This window comes from Periophthalmus magnuspinnatus, chromosome 17, assembly GCF_009829125.3.
Source record: "Periophthalmus magnuspinnatus isolate fPerMag1 chromosome 17, fPerMag1.2.pri, whole genome shotgun sequence".
NCBI lineage: Eukaryota > Metazoa > Chordata > Actinopteri > Gobiiformes > Gobiidae > Periophthalmus > Periophthalmus magnuspinnatus.
In genome coordinates, this window is record NC_047142.1 from 31,246,152 (window position 1) to 31,271,336 (window position 25,185).

Sequence of the window (25,185 nt, forward strand, 5' to 3'; positions counted from 1 at the left end):
TGGGGTAGAAATGATTAAAAATCTGCCGTATTTATATCCAGCAGAGCTAATCGGCCATCGGTTGTTTTGGTTTGTCCTTACGGTGCCATGGAGGAAGTGTTTGGGGAGAGGGAAGTCTGGTAGTCTCACCTGTCACCTAGCCCACTTACTCAATTTCAGTGAACTACATTTAAAGGCGCTGTACCTGATTTTGCTGTTTTAAAATGTGAGAAACAGAACTAGTTCATTTTAAACAGTTTGTAGTGATCCAAAGTTATTTCTCACTTATATTATGTATTCTGAGCATCCTAATTATTCACCACAATGAGTTTATAAGAACCACTAACAAACCTAGCATGCTAACTTATAATATAAATAAAATGCTTTATAATTAGACGCAGACAGTACACAGCGGACCATTTTGACCTCAAGAGCTACTTTTACAATATATCTAGACACAAGACACATTTTGCTCAGAATCATTGGAAAAACCAGGTACATCCCCACTTTGTTTAGTATCAGTTCATATTTCTTCTCTCAAATGTGAAAGCTCCCGGAGATGTTTACCATGTGCACTCTGAACTGAATCCTACTTTTTAAATATAAATCGCAAATTCAATTGCTAACACTAATCAGAAAAATCAGGAAGACTGGAGTCCTCAGTGCCTTGGCAGAGGTCCTGATCTGATATGAGGTCCTCTTGATTTCTCTCTCATCATCTTTGTTCAAACTGTTTGCACAGATGCGTGTATTCTAAATTAAAAACGCAGTCACACATTTGGAGATTTGACCTTTAACAGAACCAAGGCCACTTTCATTTCTTTAAACTTTTGCTGTTCTTAAGTTTAGTTCAGAGATAATTATTGAAGTTTGGGCAGTTTTCCGCACTTTTCTCACACTCTCATAGAAACGTGTTAACGACATGTCCGCTCTCCCACGCGCTGTATCCGGACCAGGATCAAACCCATAGATTTAACCTCATCATTAGCTGCAAGGCGTTAGTGTGACTTAAAGGCCCATTACCCATTTTTTATTTTTTTGTACTTGAGAAAAATGTAGCACAGATATATTGTATCAGCAGCTCATGAGGTCAAAATAAGTACACTGTGTGCTCTCTGCGTCTAATTATAAAGCGGTATATTGCCTGATAATCAGGAAGTCTGCATTAGCATGCTAGTTGTTGTTAATGTTAATGTGACAGCAAAATCTCCTCTGGTCTCTAAAAGTTGGTTTAGTCTTGGTTTGGCCCTTTTCTAGTCCTAGTTGAGTCCAAGTTTGGTCCTGGTTTGGTCCCGGTTTGGTCCCGGTTTGGTCCTGGTTTAGTCCAGGTTTAGTCCTGTTCCAGAACTGGTTTAGTCTTGGTTTAGTACTGATTTGGTCATGGTTTTGTCCTGGTTTGGTCCTGTCCCAGAAGTGATGTAGTCCTGATGTAAACCTGTTTTAGTTTTGGTTTGGTCCCGGTTTAGTCCCAATTTAGATTTGGTTTGGCCCTGTTCTAGCACTGTTTTAATCCTAGTCTAGTTTTGGGTTTAGTCCAAGATTTTGGACAACATTTTCTCTGAAAGTTGTGAAAAGTGCTTTTAAACTCATCACGGTGAATAATTAGGATGCTCTTAATGCGTAAGGTAAAAGAGGAATAACTTAGGACCACTACAAATTGTTAGCACCTTTAAAAATTGAGTTAAATGTTCACTATGTAGCTTTTCTGGGTAGTTTCTACCACCTGATTGTAACTGTTGAAATGTTATGCCTTTGTCTGGAATGTTCTTCTGTATGGCTTTAAACGTCTATTTCCATGGAGACAAGTAGTTAACGCCACAAGGTCAAGTTACACACCAGATCTGTAGAGAGGTCCCCGAACAAGTATTTGTACTGTATTTTTTATACTGAAGAATATCAATCTGGTCACAAACTCCCTCTGTCGCATCTCGAGCCAGAACCAAGCATGATCGTCCAATTCAGATTTGTTTATTTCAGGGACACATGTGAAACGAAGGAGCTCATTGGTCACCCACTATTTTGAAAATCACATTTCTCTCACCTCAGATTAACAGAGTTTAGTGCTCCGCTAATTGAATCTGCAGATTTTTTTCCCCCTTTACTCTTAAACAGCCATATTTGTTTTGATACAAATGGACCATGCATGTCCCTGATTGGCTAATCCACCTGCCAATCATGCCCATCTGAACTTGGAAGATTAAATGGCGACCAGACTCATATCTTAATGGTGTTAAATTTTTTTCAGATTTTAAGGTCAAATGTGTTTTAATTAATTACATTATTAAAGCTAATCATGATCATTTTGTTCTGAATTAGCTTGTTTGTCTGTCTGTATGCGGTCTTTCTTTTTAAAGTGCTACCATGTGTCAAAATGCCCACTCCCACCGTGACCCCACATGCCTCACGCCTCTGTGCCCAGACGGAGAGCAATTTTCTGGGTCAGGGTCCATCAGGGAGCTGCCCCACTGCTGGTTCTCTCTGAATATTCTGTGTAACTGCAGCTGTAATGGAGCCATCAAACTCACATTATGTCGCACAGATGGACTCAGGGTGGACTCTATGGGATCTGATATTTTGGGGTCTAAAATGTAACTTATATACTCACTAATGTTTTATCAGATTATTCTAATGGACAGATTTTACACATTTCTGTAGGAATCATAATGACACTGCAGCACATTTAGAACTGAAAGTAATTGGGAACTTAAATAAAAAGACAGGTTTAGTGGGTCAAGGCCATTTATTGTCGCTTGCGGGTGTAACTGGATTCTTTGGTGACAGATGCAAGCTCCAGCTGCATCAGTCATCACTGTCCATGTTTTTGATTAATTGCAGTTAACAGCCCTAGTATAAAGTGATATTCCTGCACTCCTGTGGTTAACGTTACAGCCCATTCACTTTTTATGAATACTTGAACCTCACCCAACACATTTACAGGCAGTTAGAGCACATTTCTGATTTACTAACAAAATATCATCTCATTGTCAGCTGCCAGCTCCAGACTGAAAATATAAAGGGATATCAGTCTGGTCACTACTCCCTCCATCACGTCTCAAGCCAGACTCAAACACAGCTGTCCAATCAGATTTGTTTATTTCAGTGATGCATATGAAACAAAGCAGCTCGTTGTTCACCTGTCGTTTTGAACAAAATGACATTTCTCTCCCCTCAGATTGACAGAGTTTAGTGCTTTGCTCCTTGATTCTGCAGAAATCCACCATGTTTTGCAGTCCCTGTGATATTTTATTTCCATCCTTTCTTTTTTCCTCGTAAGCAGCCATATTTTTGTTTTTGGGCGCACCATGCCTGTCCCTGAGTGGCTAATCCACTTGTCTAATCCACTTGTCAGTCACCCCCAACTCAGGGAGGTCACATGCGTTTGATCCTTTAAAATGACTCACATCTTCGTAAAGTAATGAAGAAGTGTGTAATTTAGACCCAGGCAACGTCAGGATCATGAATAAACAATACCTACACATCTACAAATTGCAAAACAAACTGATTCTGAGTCTGTACCTGCCAGAAGTCGGCCACAGTGGAGGGCAGGGGGCCTTGGGTGGCGATGTAGGCGGGGCTCCTGGGGTCGTGGTCCATCTGAAAGAGAGAATTTAAATTGCATTTTTTAAATTTTAATGAGCTATTTTATCTCAAACAACAACTGTGTTCTTCTATTTGACATTTTGACAAAGCAGCTTCAGAAACAGGGCAGTTTTAGTTCGAGACTAACTATGACATGGTTCAATCAAAAGTTAGATCTGGTTTAGTCTTGGTATGGTTCTAGTTTAAACCTCGGCTTTGTGGTTTGGTTTAAGCATAGTTCTTGTGGACCCCTGGTTTTGTAATGGAATGCATTTGATTTTTTTTGTCCTGGCTTGGTCCTGGTTTGAGACCTAATGAGTTTGGTTTGGTTCCATTCAAGTCCTTGTTTAGGCCTGGTTTAGACTCCCAGTTCAGTGCAATTTTGATGTGATGATTGTGTATGCACATCAATGATGTGTGGTTTAAAGACCTGGTTTAGTCCTTGTTCTGACCTGTGTAGCTGTGGCGTAGTCCAGGTATTGACCTTTTTAATGCCTGTATAGTAGTCTTTTGTCAGGAAGATTATATAAAGCACTCTTCAACACTTGCATCCATCATAATTCCTGTTTTTACCATCTATTTTCAGCATTTCTATTACATGTGTTCCCAAAGCTCTCTGCCCCTCCCACCACCAACACATTCAAACTAGATAATGTGGGTCAAGCATCTTGCCCAAGGACACAATGACGGTTTTGCCACTAGCGCCCCACTGTGGCACCTAGTATTTCCAGTGGTCTCCCATCCAAGTATTAATCAGGCCCAGCCCTGCTGAGCTTCAGGGACCAGACTGGACCAGGTTTAGACACAGAGGTTTGTTTTGGGGCAGGCGGGTGCTTGCAGCTCACTGAGGCAGGGTTAAAGCCATGTGGGAGTGAGAGCGACAGACAGCGCCTCTTTAATATGCAAATGCAATTATTAATCTGGACCATTAACGATATAACAAACAAGGCTTTATATTCTACTGCTATGAAGTCACAACTAATCCAAGACCAAAGCAAGGACTAAACCAGGACTGAATCAGGACTACACTAGGACTAAAGTAAGGGATAAGCTAGGACTAAATCAGGACTAAAAAAAGCTTAAACCAGGACTACACAAGGACTAAACGGAGGACTAAACCAGGACTGAAGCATGACTAAAGTAACGACTAAACCAAAACTATAGTAAGGACTAGACCAGGACTGAAGCAGGACTAAATTAAGGACTAAACTAAGACTGAAGTAGGACTAAAGTAAGGACTAAACCAGGACTAAAGTAAGCAATAAACCAGGACTAAACCAAAACTTAAGTGAGGAGCCAAAACAAGAGTAAAAGTGTGGACTAAACCAGGACTAAACCAGGACTAAACCAGGACAAAACAGGACTAAACCAGGACTAAACCTAATCATAACACTACCTATAGGCCAAACCAGCACTAAATCCTGACCAAACTAGTCCTGGTCCCAGGAGTATACATGGGACCAGGATGAGTTACAGTGTGGAAAACTAGGCACTACACCACTGGGCTATGGAGCATTGGTGAACTATAGATTACATAACTCCAATTGAGCATTCTCATTGGCTGAAAGCTGCAGAGAACCCTCCCCCTGTGACATAAACAGGAAGCAGAGTGTAACTGTCACCAAAGTCAAGGAACCAGGAGTCACTAAATTCTTGGCATTTCACTGGGGGGGGGCGGGGCTTAGCATTCCATGTTGGTTTTAGGGAGTCCCCTCAGCAACCATCTCCCCCACAATCAATTTGGTCTGACAAATGAGAAGTATCCCTCCTCTACTCTCCATCCTCTCTCTCCTCTACTCTCCCTCCTCTCTCTTCTATTCTCCCTCCTCTCTTATCTACTCTTCCTCCTCTCTCTCCTCTGCTCTCCCCCCTCTCTTATCTACTCTCCCTCCTCTCTCTCTTCTACTCTTCCTCCCCTATTCTCCCTCCTCTCTCCTCTACTCTTCCTCTCTCTCCCTCCTCTGCTCTCTCTGTAACTTTCTCTCTCACACTATCCATCTCTTATCTCTGTCTTTTACTCCTCTCTCCACCCTTCTCCCTCTTTTCTTCCTGTCCTCCTGTTTCTCCTCTCTGTATCCCCTCTCTTGCACTTTGACTATACCTCTCTTTTTCTCCTCTTCCCCCTCACTCTCTCTCCTCTGCACTCCCTCTCTTTCTCTTTACATATTTGTCCTCTCTCACATTATGGCATTCTCTTTCTCCCTTCCTCTTCTTTTTCTCTCTCCTCTCAACTCCATCCCTTTCTCCCTCTTTCCTCTCTCTTTCTTCTTCCTCTCTTCTCTCTCTCTGGGGGTTACGGATGTCATCAGTATTCAGGAGAGGAGAAGAGCAGGAGCCGAGTCAAATACAACTGAGAGTGTACTGTCAAAACCAGAAATATCAAGAAAAGCATCATCAAGAAAGCCCATCACAGGATGTTCCACCTGCGGCAGCTGAGGAAACGCAAGCTGCCGGTCCAGATGATGGTGCAGTTTTACACGGCCATCACTGAGTCCATCCTCACCTCCTCCATCACTGTGTGGTTCGCTGGGGCCTCTGCCAGGGACAGACAGAGACTGCAGCGCATTGTGCTTCTGCTGAGAAGGTGATTGGCTGCTCCTTCCATCTCTACAGGACCTGTCTCCAGGACTCGGGGGGAGCAGGCCGTATAGCAGCTGACACACCCTGGACATGGACTATTTGAGCCACTTCCCTCTGGCAGGAGGCTACGGTCCATTGGGACCAGAACCTCTCGTCATAAGAACAGTTTCTTCCCGTCTGCTGTTTGTCTCATGAACACTTTATAATATCTGCACAAAACTGGAGACTTTATAACACCGGTCACTTTAATAAGTCATATTTGCACTGTTGTTCTGATGCTGCTGTTGTATATATTTTCTACCTTTAAGTATTTTATTTTATTTTTAAGCATATCTTTTTTTTTTTACTTCGTGCATGCCCTTATTTGTATTTGTATTTATTCAATGTGTTTTATGTTTTATGTTGCACTTTATCACCAAAATAAGTTCCTAGTTTGTGAACTGTGTTCACAAACGATGGCAATAAAAGGATTCTAAACCAAGATTAAACCAGGACTAAAGTGGGACTAAACCAGGACTAAACCAGGAATAAACCAGGACTGAACTAAGACTAAACCAAGACTAAACCAGGAACAAACCAGGCCTATGTTAGGACTAAACCAGACCTACCTCCCTGAGAACATAACTAAAAAAAACAGTATTTAACCAGGACTAAAGCAGGACTAAAGCAGGACTAAAGCAGGACTAAAGCAGGACTAAAGTAGGACTAACCCAAAGTGTGGTGTAGCAGACTTACGATGGGGCTGGCGTTGATGTAGTCGGAGTTGGCCTGGCTGTTCTCCACTTTCAGCGTGATTCTGGAGTGATCATCTGAAAGTAAACATGTTCAAATGTCTGGTCTGTGTGAAATCTTTCCTTATGGCATAAAACATAAAAATGCACCATGACTCACACGCTACTACAGCGGCCGAGCGGTTCTTCTTGGCATTTCCATCCTTAAGCCCAATGGTGGCGCTGTTGGGCTCAGCCTGGTATGCACACAGAGCCTCCCACTCCTGCTCCAAACGGTCCTTATTCTTTAGGTGGTCCTCCATGTACGCCTGAGGAGAGGAAAAGAGGAAGAGAAGAAGAGAGGAAGAGAGGAGGAGAGGAGGAGAGGAGAGGAAGAAAGAGAGGGGTAAATGGCCAGTACCCGATATTTCCCATGTATTTGAGCAAAATGTGTCTTGCCCCAGTACAGATATATTGTATAAGCAGCTCTTGAGGTCAGAATGAAAACTGTGTTTTATTGTCCGATAATCAGAAAGTGTGTGTTAGCATGCTAGTTGTTGTTAGGGTTACCGTGATGGCAAAACTCCGGTCTGGCCTCTGAAAGTTGCAAAAAGTGCATGGTGAATAATTAGGATGCTCAAAATGATAAGTAAGGTAAGTGAGGAAAAACTTTGGACCACCTAAAACCGTTCAAAATGAACTAGTTGTGTTTTTCAAGTTTTAAGACACTAAAAATCAGGTATGGCGCCTTTAAACTTATCTACAGGTGTCCAGAATATTAGGGGTTGACTGCTTTGTGATGCCATCAGGCAGGGACTGGATCTGTGGAGTGCCATTTTTTTTCAAGGTATTGTTTTAGCAATAAAAATAGCTGTAACATTAACCTGTGATTTGTATGACTCAGTGTGTATGACATGTATCCTCGCAGTGGGGGGGGATAAGGGGAAGGTAAAAACAGACATTTTCTGAGCACTCAAGCCTCAAATGTAAGAAAGTGTGAGTAAGAAAATTAAAAGGGAAAGTCATTATAACATTAAAATCTAACAGAAGTTGATGTTATATAAAATGTCTTTAATAAATGAAAGACAAATTTAATGCCATACTGTGGAACATTCCAGACACAGAAATAACTCCCATGAGGTTACATCGTGCATCTTTAAAACGCATTAAAATCTATAGGCTTTCTCCCTTAACATCCAGGACGTCACAGTCACTTCAGCACCACGGACAGCTCCGCTCTTTCAGCAGAGCCAGTCTAAACTTCTGCTTTTCTCTTTAAATGAAATTCCAATTGTGCCGACCGCAGCAGAGCTTGGACACTGGATCAGTTTAATTAAGTTCAGGCTCAGAATCTCAGAATCTAAGTGATTCTGAAATGAAACCAGATTATACAGAGGTGCAGCCCCTGGGACACGCTTCTCAATATTAACTGTCTAAAGATCTTGGTCTGTCTCCATCTTAGTGAAAAGATTATGGATTCTTAAACTGATCGGTTTTATCAACTGTAACATGTACAGTTAAAAAAATATAACAAGAACACACAGGAACAGGACCATAAGGACTTAAATGGTAGAAAACCAGGACTAAACCAGGTCTAAACCAGGACAGGTTCTTCTTTTGGTCCCTAAGGTGTTCCTCAGAGTGTGATCTGGACAAAGAGGATAATCTCTCACTCTTCTGAAACTCTCAGATCTGAGGATTTATTAACCTGAGTGCTCCAATCCGCTTAGACACTAACACCACAGACTCAAGAGGATCCCCAATGTCTGGACTACAACTGGACTAACTCAGTCCTCAAACACCTGGACCAGATCTAGATTAAACCTGGACTAAAGAAGGACCTGACCTGGACCAAACCTGGACCAGACCTAGACTAAACCTGGTATAAACTTGGACTAAACCTGGACTTAAACAAAAAACCCAAGAACTGACTGTCGTAGCGGTGGGTGTAGCGGACCAAAGAGTGCAGACTCGGGGAATATTTACAGTGTTTATTGTACAGATAGAGACAAGATACGAAACTGAGGGTTGATCTGATGGTGAGCAGGAAGCCAGGTGCGGGCCAGGATCCAGGAACGTGGAGTGCAGGGAAAAACCAAGACAGTACCAGGGCTGAGAAGCAGGGTGGGAGCAGGGTCGGAGCAGGGCTGAAGGCACACATAGGATCCGGCACCAAACGCAGATAATCCAGTTCGGAAAGCAACGCAGGCACGACAGGCACGACAGGCACGACAGGCACGACAGGCACGACAGGAAGACAGGAAGACAGGAAGACAGGAATGAAGGGACGACGACGATCTCGCACTGACTGTCTTCTCCCAGCTCCTCTTATCCACGGCAGGTGTGGTGATTAGCCAGATGACCAGCAGGTGTGCGCAGGAGGAGCTGAGAGCTCCGCCCAGCTCCAGGTACAGACAGGTGAGGGAGGGGGAAGAGCAGGACAGGAGGTAAAACGTGGAGTGGACGGTGCGGATCATGACACTGACACACAGTCCCTAAAGACCTGGACTAAACCTGGACTAGACCTGGACTAAATCTGGACTAACCCTGGAGCAGAACTGGACTAGACTTGGACTAAACCCGGGTTAAACCTGGACTAGACTTGGACTAAACCTGGACTAGACCTGAACAACACCTAAACTAAGGGATCCCTGGTGTTTGTGTCTAAGGCCTGGTCTAAACCTGGACTAAAGATTATTTAGAGACAAAGGATCTGGAACCATTTGATTTTTGTTTTGAAATGGGAATCCAAAATCGGAAAACGGCTGTTTCCTGTTTCCCAATCTCAAAACTAAATAGAAAATTGTGAAACCATTCATTATTTGTCTTGGGTTTAAAACCAAAATTGGAAACGAAAAATGAGTCCCTGTGGTGAAGTTGTTTGTAAATTGCCCGGTGAAGCACGTCACTTCTTGTGTCCAGGCAGAAGCTAAATCGTGGGCAGGTGAGGGGGATCTGGGCAGGTGAGGGGGATCTGGGCAGGTGCGGGAGATTTGGGCAGGTGAGATGGTGGATCCGCTGTCTTTCTGTGGCCCTGATGCTTCTATTTGACGCCACGCAGTCAGCGGCAGAGCGGGTTTCACTGGGGAGCGTCCTCATTGGCTGCACTGTGGCTGAGTCGTTGTGGAGAGTTTACACGAGTGACTTTTGGAGCTGTGCGTAACTGCTCCTGTCAAACATGAGAGTAGGGTACGCTGCCAGCCTGCATGCATGGCAGGAGGACCTTACGTGGATTTGGGGACAAGAATGTGGCATACAGTTTCAGCCAGCATCAGCACCGAACGGGGTGCGTGCTCCTTAGCCTTGAGTGGACCGGGCATGAAAGGGCCATGTAGTCAGTGTAGCCGATAGTCAGAGTAGCTGCAAACAACTCAGCCACGGAGCTTATACCACAATGAAATCATCTCTAAACAAGTACTAAACCTGGACTAAACCAGGTCTAACTGCACACTGAAGTAGGAGGACAGCCCCATGCACCATGACCCCCCTCTCCAGACCTCAATTTGCTCGTTACCTCGCGTATGTTGATACAAATTATGATGATGAAATAAATATCTACACAAAACTCATATGAAGGATAATGAGCAAAGTGTCCATGTGTGAAAAGTATCACTGTCCGTAATGGGACAGCAGAACCAAGAGCGTTCAAGAGGAAATGTACCACCAAACCCACCCTCTCAGGAGTGTTCCTCAGCCCCGCTCCCCAGCCCCACTGAGCTAATGCAGCTTCTGTCAACAGGGCGGTGAGTACTGCTCTACTACTGCTCCATCTCAAGGGGACCGCAGACAGTGCATCCACCATCTCATGCTGCCCAGATCCCGTCACCTGCCCACAGCTTGACCTATGCACAGTCCCCGGTGCCTGGGCTGAGGAAGAGATGCTCTTCACTGGACTTTTAGCACAAGGCTTTGAGTGCCGCTCCACGAACAACACATGGACAAAAACAAATATCCAATTTCCAAACAACTTCACCACAGAGATTGTTTTTTGTTTTCCAGTTTTGGTTCTAAACACAAATAAAGGAGTGTTTCCTGATTTTCTATTTAGTTTTGAGATCGGGAAATGGGAAATAGCTGTTTCCGATATTGGATTGCCCATTTCAGAATTTTCCTTCAACAACAAATAAAACTGAGAGTGTACTGTCAAAACCAGAACTAAACCGAGATTAAACCAGGGACCAGGAATAAACCAGGACTGAACCAGGACTGAACCAGGACAAAACCAGAACTAAACCAGGATGAAACCAGGATGAAACCAGGACTGAACCAGGACTGAACCAGGACTGAACCAGGACCAAACCAGGACTGAACCAGGACAAAACCAGGACGAAACCAGGACTGAACCAGGACAAAACCAGGATGAAGCCAGGACTGAACCAGGACTAAACTAGGACTAAACCAGGACTAAACCAGGATGAAACCAGGATGAAACCAGGACTGAACCAGGACTAAACCAGGACGAAACCAGGACTGAACCAGGACAAAACCAGGATGAAGCCAGGACTGAACCAGGACTAAACTAGGACTAAACCAGGACTAAACCAGGATGAAACCAGGATGAAACCAGGACTGAACCAGGACTGAACCAGGACCGAACCAGGACTGAACCAGGACAAAACCAGAACTAAACCAGGATGAAACCAGGATGAAACCAGGACTGAACCAGGACTGAACCAGGACCGAACCAGGACCGAACCAGGACAAAACCAGGACGAAACCAGGACTGAACCAGGACTAAACCAGGACTAAACCAGGACTGAACCAGGACAAAACCAGGATGAAGCCAGGACTGAACCAGGACTAAACTAGGACTAAACCAGGACTAAACCAGGATGAAACCAGGATGAAACCAGGACTGAACCAGGACTGAACCACGACCGAACCAGGACTGAACCAGGACAAAACCAGAACTAAACCAGGATGAAACCAGGATGAAACCAGGACTGAACCAGGACCAAACCAGGACTGAACCAGGACAAAACCAGAACTAAACCAGGATGAAACCAGGACTGAACCAGGACTAAACCAGGACTGAACCAGGACAAAACCAGGACTGAACCAGGACTGAACCAGGACTGAACCAGGACTGAACCAGGACTGAACCAGGACTAAACCAGGACTAAACCAGGACTAAACCAGGACTAAACCAGGACTGCACACCCACTGCTGGAGCACCAACTGATGATGTCACTAGGTGTTACAGAATGTTGTGAGCTGTGGAGAGGGAGACAAAATCTGTAGTCTTACTGAAACATGTGTGAATGAAACAAAACACAACTCTAGGGATGTTTCTGAGGAAGACACAGCATCAGAACAACAGTTTAATATAATGTTTATCTGACACTTGTTAGATCCAAAATGGTGGCCCTAGTCTCCTGCTGTGTGATGTATAAGAGCCACAATGGAGTCTGTGGTTCAGTTTCAGGAGGATTACACTGCTCCTGAGGACTCCTGATAATCCTGTTACACAACAATCATTGTGAGAGTGGAGAAGGACTAGAGCAGGACTGAAACAAGACTGAAGCAGGACTGAAGCAGGACTAAAGCAGGACTAAAGCAGTTCTAAAGCAGGACTAAAGCAGGACTAAAGCAGGACTGAACCAGGACTAAACATGGACTAAGCATGGACTAAATCAGGATTAAACCAGGACTAAAGCAGGACAAAAGCAGGACTGAACCAGGGACTAAACCAGGACTAAAGCAGGACAAAAGCAGGACTGAACCAGGACTAAAGCAGGAATGAATCAGGACTTAACAAGAACAAGGCCAGGATGTAACCAGGAGTGAAACCAGACATAAACTAGGTCCAACCCAGAACTGAACCATGACTAAACCAAACCTAAATCTGTTCTAAATAAAATACATAAAACATCCAGTGGGAGAATGGACCTTGTAACTGAAAGAAATAATCAGAGAAAATACCAAACAGTGAGACAGAATACAGACTCTGCTTCGTCATATCTCATCTTGTTTGAGCATTAGCATTAGCATTGGCATGTCCATCTGAGTGTCTTGTATCAGACCTGCAGCCGTGTCGTCTCCCATTTTATCTCAGCCTCTCGTTTTAGCTCAGAACCATTAGGGCTTTTTCCTGAAACTCATTTTAATAAAGATCCTGCTCATTTGTAACTGCCTCCAAAAATAACACACGGTTATTATAAGACTGGAGTCCTCCTCTGCTCCTCTGACCCTTTCCTCTGCTCCTTTGGCCCCCTCCTCTGCTTCCTCTGCTCCATCTGATTCTCTCCTCTGCATCCTCCTTTCTCAGAGGAGGATAAGAGCAGGTTTGTGGGGGTTGCTGTAGAATCCGTGGGCGTAATGTGACAAGCCGGAACATACGGATCAAATTCAGAGCAAAAAATAGGACACAAATATGAACGGGTTTGGAGAAGAAATGGGGAGTACTCATACACATAAGCCTAATATCCTCAATAACTGTTGTTTTGTTGAGATTTTAACAATGTTATAGTTGTTTCCTTCTCACTGACCCTCTGAAGTTGTATTTATAGTGATTCATGTTTGAGTAATTTTAGTTTTCTGTATTCAAGATGTCATTGCTCCGATCTAACCCTGTTTTCACCTCCACGAGTACAAGCCTGCTGTGACGTACGCACTTCCTTCTCCAGTTTTATTTTCATAACTGGTGATGCACGTACGATTTGGCAGCGTCGCGTGGCCATTTTAGCACAAATGAAAAAAAAAAATCCTCTGCTCGCTAGTGTGATGTGCAGCTATCCATAAGAAAGGCCGACAGCATGCTGCGCTTTGTTGTCATGATGTTTACAGTGACGTACCTTAAACGGGCAGATTTGCTTCTTTTCTTAAGTCGTTTTAGATCAATATTGCGATTTAAAATGTCCAAATTATACATAACAAAACATAATGATCCACGGGTGTCATAGATTATAGATATACAGCAGACATACCACACATAGGTCTTGTAAAACACTATATTTCTCCGTACCAAGATCATGTGACCAGTGGAGATGTCCAGGCTGGAGGCGGCTGGTTCTTCGCTCCATGAGGAGAGACTGGCCCGACCCGAGGGACTGCTCAGACCTGCTGCTGCATCGGAGAACTGAGACGACACACTATTTATGCGAGAAGACAAGGGCTCCGAGCGCTCTGAGGGTTTGACTGACATGCGCTGGCGACACAGCTCCTGCAGGGGGAGACACACACACAATGGCAGAGTGGTTAGCTTGTCTCCTCATCTCAGTAAGGAGGTTGTGTTTTATACCTGATCTCTCTGAGTGGATGTTTATGCATGTTTTTGGAGGTAAGGTAAACCAAAAGCATCAGTCATGTCAATCCCTGCCTGAGCTCATATGTAGTTGTTGTGTCCTTTAGCAAAACACTTTTTCAACCTGTCAGTATTAATATCTTGTATTTAAATAGCTGTTTTCAAAATTACTAATCTGAACTACCAACATCATACTACTGAAACTCTGCCTCAGTGTTGACAAAAAACATGAATTATATTTGTACAGTTGTATTTGTGAAACAGGAGCAAGCCGAGTTCACCACATGACAGATCACCGCTCAAGAAAAGTGCTTTGGGAATTAGATTTGTAGAATTACATCACAGTAAACATTATTCAGGGTCTAAATCTCTAAACCTATTTTATAACTGTATGGCTGAGTGGTTAGCGCCCTCCTCACACAACCAAAAGATTCTTGGTTTGATTCCCGGACCAGACTTGCTCAAACATGAGGGTGAGGACGGTGGTAGCAGCTTAGGAGTAATGCTACATCTGATCTCAGTCCTGGTTTAGTCCTGGTTTAGGCCATGTTTATTCCAGGTTTAGTCCTGGGTTAGTCCCAGTTCAGTCCCGTTTATCCCCGGTTCAGCCTCCGTTAAGTCCTGGTCTAGCCCTAGTTTAGTCCTGGTTTAGTCCTGGTTTAGTCCTGGTTTAGTCGCGGTTCAGTCTTGGTTCAATCCCATTTTAGTTGTGGTTTAGTCATGGTTCATTCCTAGTTTAGTCTTGGTTCAGTCATGGTTTAGTCCTGGTTCAGTCTTGGTTTAGTCCTGTTCAGTCTGGTTTGACCGGGTGGTACCTGGGTCCCTCCCTCACTGATCGTTCTTAGCTGGGTCTATCTTGGGCTCCTCTCGTGGGCGCTGTGCCAGCCTCTGGACTTGGCATCATGAAGCATTCCTAATGTTAAGTCTACGGAGAAGTGTGCCAGCCCCCCACCCCCCTTTACGAGGGAGGGGTGATTGAGCTGAGACAAAAGAGAGGAGAGAGAGGCGTGTTGAGGACATGAACCTCTGACCGTGTCGTATGATCACGACAAACTAACTACAGCACTCAAAACAATGGGGGGGCTAATGAGAGATATGTAAGCCGCTAATGAAGCGTTAACTAATATAAACACAATCAAACACAGTTCAAATGGGTTTAGAAGGTCTCAAATACAACTTTGAGAAAACAGTCATTTAAACTGCTTCACTCCAGTCCATGCCCACTTTACTGGCAAAAATGGATTCTGTTTTCCTTTTTTTTTTTTTAAACCAGGATAGTCCTATAGAGATGTAAAATTTCATTTTTTAGTCCCGACGAGGAGGTGAACAATATAATTTGACTATATTTGGATATCTAAGCGTTAAACCAGAGAGCCAATCAGGAGCGAGGCTGCTGAACGTCCCATCTGCACCACTGGTTTGGCAGGGGGCAAACGCTTAGCAGCGCTGTCAATCAAACCTGTTGCTAAATCTAGTGGGAGCGAAGTTGGGGAAATAAGGCAGACAGATTGTTCATATCTTGATTTAGGGACAAAATAGCTAAATAAAAACACCCGAATCATGTAGAGCGGGTTAAAAACAAAGATTTTAGCCTGACCGTACTCACTTCCTGTTTAGAACCTGCTAGCGGCGGCTAACAGGTTAACTCTGTCCACAGATATATACAGTCTATGGTGAGTCGTTACCTGGTAGGTGGAGGTGGGGTCGGCGCTGCTCTCCTGTCCCAGAGTGCTGAGCTTCTCCTTGAGTTTGTGGTGGGAGCGGTTCCTCAGACAGTAGATCACAGTAGAGCCCAGGAGAACCAGGATAATGCACAGGATGGACACGACCGTCAGGACCAGGAACTTAGTCGACTCAGCCTGACTGTACTTAGTGGGAATCTGGTTTATCTGGGTCTCCTGCAGCAGAGAGAGAGGGAGAGAAAGAAAGAAAGGGATGAAGAGAGAGGGTAATGGAGAGAGAGGGATGGAGAGAGCGAGGGAGAGCAAGAGAGAGAGAGGCAGGGAGAGAGAGAGAGGGAGGGAGAGACAGAGAGTGAGAGGAAGAGAGAGGGAGACAGGGAGAGAGAGAAACAGACAGAGACAAAGAGAGTAAGAGAGAGACAGAGAGGGAGAGAAAGAGAGGAAGAGAGAGACAGTGAGACAGAGAGAGAGGGACAGAGAGCCAGAGAGAGGAAGAGAGAGACCAAGAGAAAGAGAGACACAGAGAGACAGAGAGAGAGAGAGACAGAGAGAGGGAGAAAGAGACAGCGAGAGGGAGAGAGAGACAGAGAAAGGGAGAGAGAGAGGGAGGTGAGAGAAAGACAGAAAGAGACAGACATAGAAAGGGAGAGAGGGACAGAGAGAGAAAGAGAGAGAGAGAAATATGAAGAATGCATTAGATCTTTGTCACTTGTGGAGTTTCAAAGACGCTCTCTCACACACAGCACATTCAGATCAGAGCCACCGATCGATAAAAGTCTGACCCTAACTGCACTCACAATACTATAAGCACAGGAGTTCACAACTACTTTAGGAGCGGGTATTTTACTTCTCTGGGGTATAACAGCGAACACGTAACATATTTAGATCACCACGTTTCCTTTCAGTGTTTTGAAAGTGCTATATTCATATTCAAAACAACACATTAACATGTTTTATAAGTCAATCAGCTGCATCCCACTAATGAAACTACTGCACATCACATCAGGTCTGTGAAGCTGCTGTGTAGTTTTGTATAGTGTTTTTGTAAATTTATGGAAAATGGCTGTGCGCTCCAAAACAGTCCATTTTACAAAATACCTCCTCTTTAAACAGAAAAGAACCAGGAAGCCTATTTCTAAGTCAAAAAGGCAGATTAAACTTGTGATTTACTCCCAAATCTTCAGCTAGCTCAATCATACCGTTTCCTTCGTGCTGATGTGCATATGCATTCATACACAGGCAAGAGTGGGTGCTCAAGAGAGCAAGAACAGAATAAGGACCCATGTGGACACAGAGAGGCCATTTGACACACAGGGACATTTCAGAACATGCTTGTAGAGGTATAAACTACAGGGTTAGCAGCTTAAGACCCTGAATAGCAGAATAAGACCCTGCCGAGACAGAGGGAGGGCATCTGACACACAGGGAGGTTTAGTTCTCAAAGAGGACATTAGATTACCTAAAGAACTGCAGAGTTTTTTGATCGCACCATTCAAATGTGCACGTTGGACCACACAGGAGAGCAGAGTTACTGTAAAAATGAATGGAGGGAGGGAGAGGGGGAGGTTTGAGCCTGTCGCACACTCCACACGGGCAGACAGAGGACCACCCTGGTTCCCTCCCAGGCCCGCCCCTCCATGGTCCTTCCCCTGGTTTCTGCCTGGTCCTCCCCCTGGTCTCTACCTGGTCCTCCCCCTGGTCCTCCCCCTGGTCTCCCCCTGGTCCTTCCCCTGGTCCTCCCCCTGGTCCTCTCCCTGACCCTCTCCCTGGTCTCCCCTTGGTCCTCCCCCTGGTCTCCCCTTGGTCCTTCCCCTGGTCCTCCCCCTGGTCTCCCCCTGGTCCTTCCCCTGGTCCTCCCCCTGGTCCTCGACCCTGGTCCTCCCCCTGGTCCTCCCCCTGGTCCTCTCCCTGACCCTCTCCCTGGTCTCCCCTTGATACTCCCCCTGGTCTCCCCTTGGTCCTTCCCCTGGTCCTCCCCCTGGTCTCCCCCTGGTCCTTCCTCTGGTCCTCGACCCTGGTCCTCGACCCTGGTCCTCCCCCTGGTCCTCTCCCTGACCCTCTCCCTGGTCTCCCCTTGGTCCTCCCCCTGGTCTCCCCTTGGTCCTCCCCCTGGTCATTTTTTTATGGGAGAAAATGAAAAGTATGAATATTTTTGGTTAACCTCTCAATTGTCTTTGCAGGTAATTCACAGACTACCGGTACTACTATTACTATTATTACTACTACTACTACTACTACTACTACTACGACTACTACTACTACTACTACTAGTACTCTAACAGTGAGTGATCCTTGTGTTTCTAACAAATGCATTGGATCAGTTACAGTCAAAGTCCATTTATAAAGTACACGATGTGAATACAGTCATGTTTGGAGTAAAAACAGTTTTGAAAACCACAGGTTTGAAAACCACACTCAAATTGTCTTTAATTTTTTCATATTTAAAAAGCAAAGTCACTGCTAACAGATATTTAAAACTCAGACTTTCAAAAATTATTTCAAGCTAACTGAAGGGTTTTAATTATAACCCTGCAGTCTGATAAATATGTTAAAGATCTTAAAGGTTGACTCTTGTGAGCTTTAAATCATGTTCTAATTAACTCTTCAAAAACAGACCTAGAGTTGTGTTTTGTTTCATTCACACATGTTTGAGTAACACTTTATTATTAGTCTGTCTACATCTTCAAAAATCAAAATGCTCTGTTCCACATCATGATGTCATGAAGTGGTAGTTTTCAATTTAACAGCTACTTTTTACGTTTAGTTCAGTAGAGATTCCAGGATTGAAATGACCCAAAAGATTCTAGTGAAGGAGTTTAAAAACACAGAGGAGCACTTCCTGTTTTACCACATGACCTCAGAGTGTTTTCTGTTTGAGAGAAGAACTCAGCCTAAATCTGCAGGGTTTGTGTGTTAAACATGTGTGAATGAAACAAAACACAGCTCCAGGTCTGTTTGTGATGAGAAAACAACATTAGAACAGAGATCACAAAACAGTGTAATATGGGCCCTTTAATATCTATACACTCTGAATGGAAACCTTGGTGTCTTTGTAATAATCGACCAGCTTCTTATACTCTCATATGGCTGCAGTCATTGTATTTTACAGATAAGGCAATGCAGTTTGAATCTAAAATGGAATGGGGCATCTCATAAGCCAATTAAAAGCAATTAATTACATGTTACGCTTATAGGGCCCATATTACACTGTTTTCTGATCTCTGTTCTAATGTTGTTTCCTCATCACAAACAGACCTGGAGTTGTGTTTTGTTTCATTCACACATGTTTAACACACAAACCCTGCATAGGCTGAGTTCTCTCAAACAAAAAACACTCTGTTCCACCTTGTGATGTCATCATGTAGTAATACAGGAAGTGCTCCACTGTGTTTTTAAACTTCATTCACCTTCACTGGAACTATTTGGATCATTTCAGCTCTGGAATTGCCAATTTTTTACTGAACTAAAGATAAAAGGAGCTGTTAAATTGAAAACTACCGCTTCATGACATCACAATGTGGAACAGAGAATTTTGAGTTTTAGAGATGTAGACAGACTAATAATAAAGAGTTACTCAAGCATGTGAAAATGAAACAAAACATAACTCCAGCTCTATTTTTGAGGAGGTAACACTGTTATAACGTGATTTAAAGCTCACAAGAGTCCATTTTGTGTAATATAGATCAGTAGAAATGGATGAATGCATAATGATACTAACATAATGGATACAGGGTTGTCAAAATTATCGAAAATCAAACACTAATTGATACTAAAACTAGTATCCAAAGTAAATACTCATTAGAGCAGGTATCGATACTGAAAAAGAAATCAAATCCTATAACTGGATAACATTTGACCTTTCCTGGACAGAACCACATTTTGGGAATCAAGATTGGTATCAAGAATCGAGTCTCTCTGAGGCTTTAGTGTCGAGATCCAGTTTAAAATTGATTATCGCAACAACACTAACTAGATATGACCTCATAAGATTGTTTTGAGGATTTTCAGACCTGGAAGATGAGCTTTTATAGAACATACTCATGCTAAAGCAAGGAACGAATTAATGCAGAGTGATACAGACTAGACATGAAAACAGGGGCACTCCTTCAAACAGCCAAAAGCTCCTACCCCAAGCCCACAAGACAGATCGAGAGACGGCTTCATCCCAGTCTCCTCTCCTCCTCCTCCTCCTCCTCACGTTTCACCTCCTTTATCGCCGTAAAAACCACGTCCATCGCTCGGATCCTCGCTGTTTGTGCAGAAAAACTTTGCATTTTCGGGGCTAGTCCTGCTTACCGTTCGCTCCATGTCAGAGGAGAGGGGAGCGATAGAGAGGAGTGGTAGAGAGAAGCGGTAGAGAGAAGCGGTAGAGAGGAGCGCCAGAGCGCGCTAAAGCGGTTAGCATAGAGAGCAGGAGGGAGCACAGAGGACAGGTTTTATCCAAATGTGCACAAACCCACCCACTCAACGCCGCTACTGTGAAAGAGAGAGAGAGAGACCACCCCCGTAACCAAGGCAACCGCGTGAAAAGAGGGAGGAGGGATGGAGGAGAGGGAGAGGGGAGGGGGGGGAGAGACGAGGGAAGGAGGGAGAGAGGATAAAGAGAAGAGAGAGAGAGGGAGAGAGAAGGGAGAGAGAAAAGAGAGAGATGTAAGACTTTGGAGGAAGAGATGGGATTGTTTGTGTTAAATGGTAATAATGAAACGTCTGAATGGTTTATGTTTATGTTGAGTTCATGTTTAATGAAAAATGTAATTGTTTTTAATATAGAAAAAAATGGTGTAAAAGGTTTAAGAGATTTTAGCTGTATCAGAACATAGAGAGAGAGGGAGACAAGAGTGGAGAGAACAGGAGAGAGGGGAGAGAAATAGACAGATAGATACATAGATACATACATAGACAGACAGAGGAGAGAAATAGCTAGATAGATAGACAGATAGAGGAAGGAGTGAGGGAGGCAATTCACTAGCGAAAGCACTCAGGTCTTAGAGTTTAGCATTACCCAGTTATAAACAGCTACAAACAGGCAGCTACTGTGCTTAGCCTCATTTAAACAGCTCAACTCCTCTGTGCTCCAGGCTTTGGGACCTGCTTCAAAATGAATGAATATGATCACATTATGTTTTAATAAAAACATACTCTGATACTGATCCTGCACCTGTTCACACACATAAGACCTCAGGCTAAAGAAGAAAGGAAGGAACAAGGGATTAGAACAGAGAGAGGCAGAGGGAGGGGGGGCAGAGAGAGGGAAAGACCGTCTCTTTCCCTTTCTCTGATGGGGGGGCGGAGTGAGTGAGATGGGAGGAAGAGTGCCACAGATAGAGAGGGAGAGGCAGACAGTGAGGGACAGACAGGAGAGAGAGAGAGAGAATGACGGACGGAGGAGAGCAGCTGCTGCAGACAGAAGCACTTTACAAACACAGTGATGGAGTCGTGCAGCCGGCTCAGACACAGAGCTCACATACACTTTCCTGTGTTCGTAGGGTTCAACTCAACTTTAATGTGGCCCTCACTCTGAGACTTTTGAACCGGGCTGAGCTCAGGCACCACTGTGGAGCGTCCTATGCCCCATACTCACACCTGCACAACCGAACCACAGCCCGATGACGTCATTACACAGCGCTGTTAGTTTATATGTGTGTAATGCTTTAGCACAGAAAATAAGACCAGAGCCACGAAATGTCTGTTAAACAGTGAGTAAGATATGAGTCCTGCTGTGAGTTCTCTGTGAGTTTATGCATTAAACAACAGTGTGGTGCAGCGAGGACAGCAGGAGACGACGCTTCAATATCTCTGTCTGTCACAGTCCTGACTGAAGGTGAGCGTAGGTTTGACGGGAGTTTGGAGCAGAGTGCAGTCACTTTTTCCTCTTATCCTCTGTCCTCTCTGCACACAACACAGGGCTCGTAAACATAAATCGTGCGTTTGCGTGCACATGAGCAACTGTGTGTGCTTTGGGCCACCTCCTCCAACCGGGCAAAAATCCCAACCATGTCGCGCTTTAGTCTCTATCCGTGCTTGGGCATGGTTCATTTGCACTCACACTGAACAAACGTACCACACTATAGGGGCTATCCGCAGTTGGGCTTAGTTGAATTGGGCCAATGTAAGTGCACCCTAAAATACCTCAATAACATCATTATTACAAAACCGAGATAGAACTGTAAACATTGTAATATTTAAATGTGCGCTCTTGAAATCAGGCAGTTTGTTCTGGATCTGCCCTCTGCACATGATACAAGAGAGAGGGAGAGAGAGAGAGAGAGAGAGAGAGAGAGAGAAGGAGGGAGACAGGGAGAGAGCAAGGGAGAGCAAAGGAGGTTTTCTCTTCTCCTCTGCTTTGTATTCATTCCCTCCCCTCCTCCTCCTCTCCCTCTCTCCTCAGCCCCTCCTGGACATGCGCTTTTTCCCTGCTCGACATCTGGACCTGTCAGAGCTCTGCTGAAACCTCCAGGAGTCAAAATGATTTTTAATCAAAATATTAATTGATTTGAATGGTTTTAATAAGTTTCAATTTATCTATGTATTAACTGTATAAGTCACAACCTCACTCTAAAATTCTGGTACTTCAGCCTGAAGTACTCAACTCATGACCTCATCGTTTTCATACAAAGTTCAAGTTAAAGCCATATTTTATTTTAGAGCATTTTCCATGGAGATAAGACAGGACCATCTGCTCTATGAGAGTTGTGAAAAGTGCTTATAAACTCATCATGGTGAATAACAAGGATGCTGGGAATGCATAAGGTAAGTGAGGAATAACTTTTAATGCCACATTGTGTAACTTTCCCGGCAAAGCAATTACATCTCTATGGAAACAAGTTGATGGTTGAACCCCAGGGCCTGATGATATGTCAATAAAAATCGAATCAAATCAGCTCTTTTGGTCATACTGTGATTCAGTAGATCTCTATTTACTCCTCCCCATCCACGCCTCCTATTGGTCAGCCTCTGTAAGGCTCTGAGTGAGTGACAGGTGGATGTAACCAATCACAGTGAGGCGTGAACTTTCAAAAGAAGCAGCTGACTGATCTCCTCACAGCCCTAAGAAAATATAGTCTCTGTATCATGATCAGTGATAGATGTTGTATTTTAGCTCCAAGAAAAATGTGATATTTGTTTTTGCCATGTCGCCCAACCCTGAAGTCCCACCAGAAAAGTTAGATATTATTGTTGTTTCCCTCATCACTGACCCTCTGAAGTTCTATTTGGATTCATCCATGTTTAAGCTATTTTGAATTGTTTATTTTTAAGACGCCATTTTGCCAATCAACCCTTGTTTTCCCCTCCACCGGCACACGCCCACTGTGACGTACACGCCCACTGTGACGTACACGCCCACTGTGACGTACACGCCCACTGTGACGTACACGCCCACTGTGACGTACACGCCCACTGTGACGTACGCACTTCCTTCTCCAGTTTCATTTTCTTAATCGGTGATACTCGTAGGATTGGGCACCATTGCGTTGTCATTTTAGTACAAACGAAAAAAATGGGCTGATCACTAGCATACTTTGTTGTGATGATGCTTTCGGCAACATCAGCTGCCACTGGGCACCGCAGTTTTCTAACGTGAAAGTCTGAGGACACATTTCTTTTATTAAGTTGTTTTAGATGAATATTGTGATTTAAAATGTCCAAATCATAACATAATGATCCACAGGTGTCATAGATTATAACTACAGTGCGGACACAAGCACAATATGTCTTCTTTAAATACTACACAAAAGATATACGCCCCCTCCTCTCTTAGATAGACCCTCTTTGGGCCTGGTCTCTGGACTGTCCCTGGACAAAAGACCCCTCCTCTGAGCCCCACAAGTCTGACACCTCCTGGCCATAAATCTAACCCCCAAGACAGTAAACCACCACAACATCTGGTCTATACAAGAACCAGGACTAAACAGGACTGAACTAGGACTGAACCAAGACTGTACCAGGACTAAAGCAGAACTAAACCAGGACTGTACCAGGACCAAAGCAGGAGTAAACCAGGACTAAAGCAGGACTAAAGCAGGACTAAAGCAGGACTAAAGCAGGACTAAAGCAGGACTAAAACAGGACTGTACCAGGACTAAAGCAGGACTAAAACAGGACTGTACCAGGACTAAAGCAGGACTGTACCAGGACTAAAGCAGGACTGTACCAGGACCAAAGCAGGAGTAAACCAGGACTAAAGCAGGACTAAAGCAGGACTAAAGCAGGACTAAAGTAGGACTAAAGCAGGACTAAAACAGGAGTGTACCAGGACTAAAGCAGGACTAAAGCAGGACTAAAGCAGGACTAAAGCAGGACTAAAGCAGGACTAAAGCAGGACTAAAACAGGAGTGTACCAGGACTAAAGCAGGACTAAAGCAGGACTAAAGCAGGACTAAAGCAGGACTAAAGCAGGACTAAAGCAGGACTAAAACAGGACTGTACCAGGATTAAAGCAGGACTAAAGCAGGACTAAAGCAGGACTAAAGCAGGACTAAAGCAGGACTAAAGCAGGACTGTACTAGGACTGTACCAGGACTAAAGCAGGACTAAAGCAGGACTAAAACAGGACTGTACCAGGACTAAAGCAGGACTAAAGCAGGACTAAAGCAGGACTAAAGCAGGACTAAAACAGGACTGTACCAGGACTAAAGCAGGACTAAAGCAGGACTAAAGCAGGACTAAAGCAGGACTAAAGCAGGTCTAAAGCAGGACTAAACCAGGAGTAAACCAGAACTAAAGCAGGACTAAAACAGGACTGTACCAGGACTAAAGCAGGACTAAAGCAGGACTAAAGCAGGACTAAAGCAGGACTAAAGCAGGACTAAAGCAGGTCTAAAGCAGGACTAAACCAGGAGTAAACCAGAACTAAAGCAGGACTAAACCAGGAGTAAACCAGGACTACTAAACAGTTTTAATCATTTTTTTAAACAATACTTGTAGAAGGACGCTCTCTCCTCGATGCCCTCACTGATTCTGTCTAAATCTGATCGTCCCTCCATCAGTTTATGTGTTTTTATTCAGGCTGTGGGCAAAGGCAGGGGCGGCTCGGGGTGGCCATTTTGTGCCAAAAACACAATGAAAAACAATGAAAAAGAGTGCGTCTGTAAAAGCACTGAGCGACAGATAACCAGTGCCGGGTCAGACAGGGCGATTCTGATCCAAAACCTGATCACATGGAGGTGTTTATGAATAATTATTATTATTTTTTTTTTTTCCTGTTAATGTTGTACTTAAAGAGGGGGTATTATGCTAAATCAACTTTTTGGAGCTTTCTGCTATGTTATAACGTTGTTCCCTCAGCAAAAACATGCCTGAAGAGGTTTGAGATGTCATCCACGCATGTTTGAGTAATTTAGTGATCTCTCCCGGGCACTGTTCAAACCCTCTACCATGATCTTGGCTATAAGATTCTGTGCAATGCTCTGCC

The 25,185-nt window shown here is 44.1% G+C and overlaps 1 protein-coding gene across 1 annotated transcript in view; it reads right to left on the reverse strand.

Annotated features, from left to right (window-relative positions):
- Positions 1 to 25,185, reverse strand: part of LOC117384850 (receptor-type tyrosine-protein phosphatase N2-like) — a 73,259-nt gene that overhangs the window by 15,458 nt on the left and 32,616 nt on the right. Inside the window, exons 14-18 of the mRNA XM_055228271.1 lie at positions 15,777 to 15,989; positions 13,813 to 14,010; positions 7,030 to 7,177; positions 6,874 to 6,947; positions 3,496 to 3,573 (exon numbers count right to left, since the gene is read on the reverse strand). Of these exons, the coding sequence (XP_055084246.1) occupies positions 3,496 to 3,573; positions 6,874 to 6,947; positions 7,030 to 7,177; positions 13,813 to 14,010; positions 15,777 to 15,989 (711 nt within the window). The remainder of the gene's footprint in view (positions 1 to 3,495; positions 3,574 to 6,873; positions 6,948 to 7,029; positions 7,178 to 13,812; positions 14,011 to 15,776; positions 15,990 to 25,185) is intronic.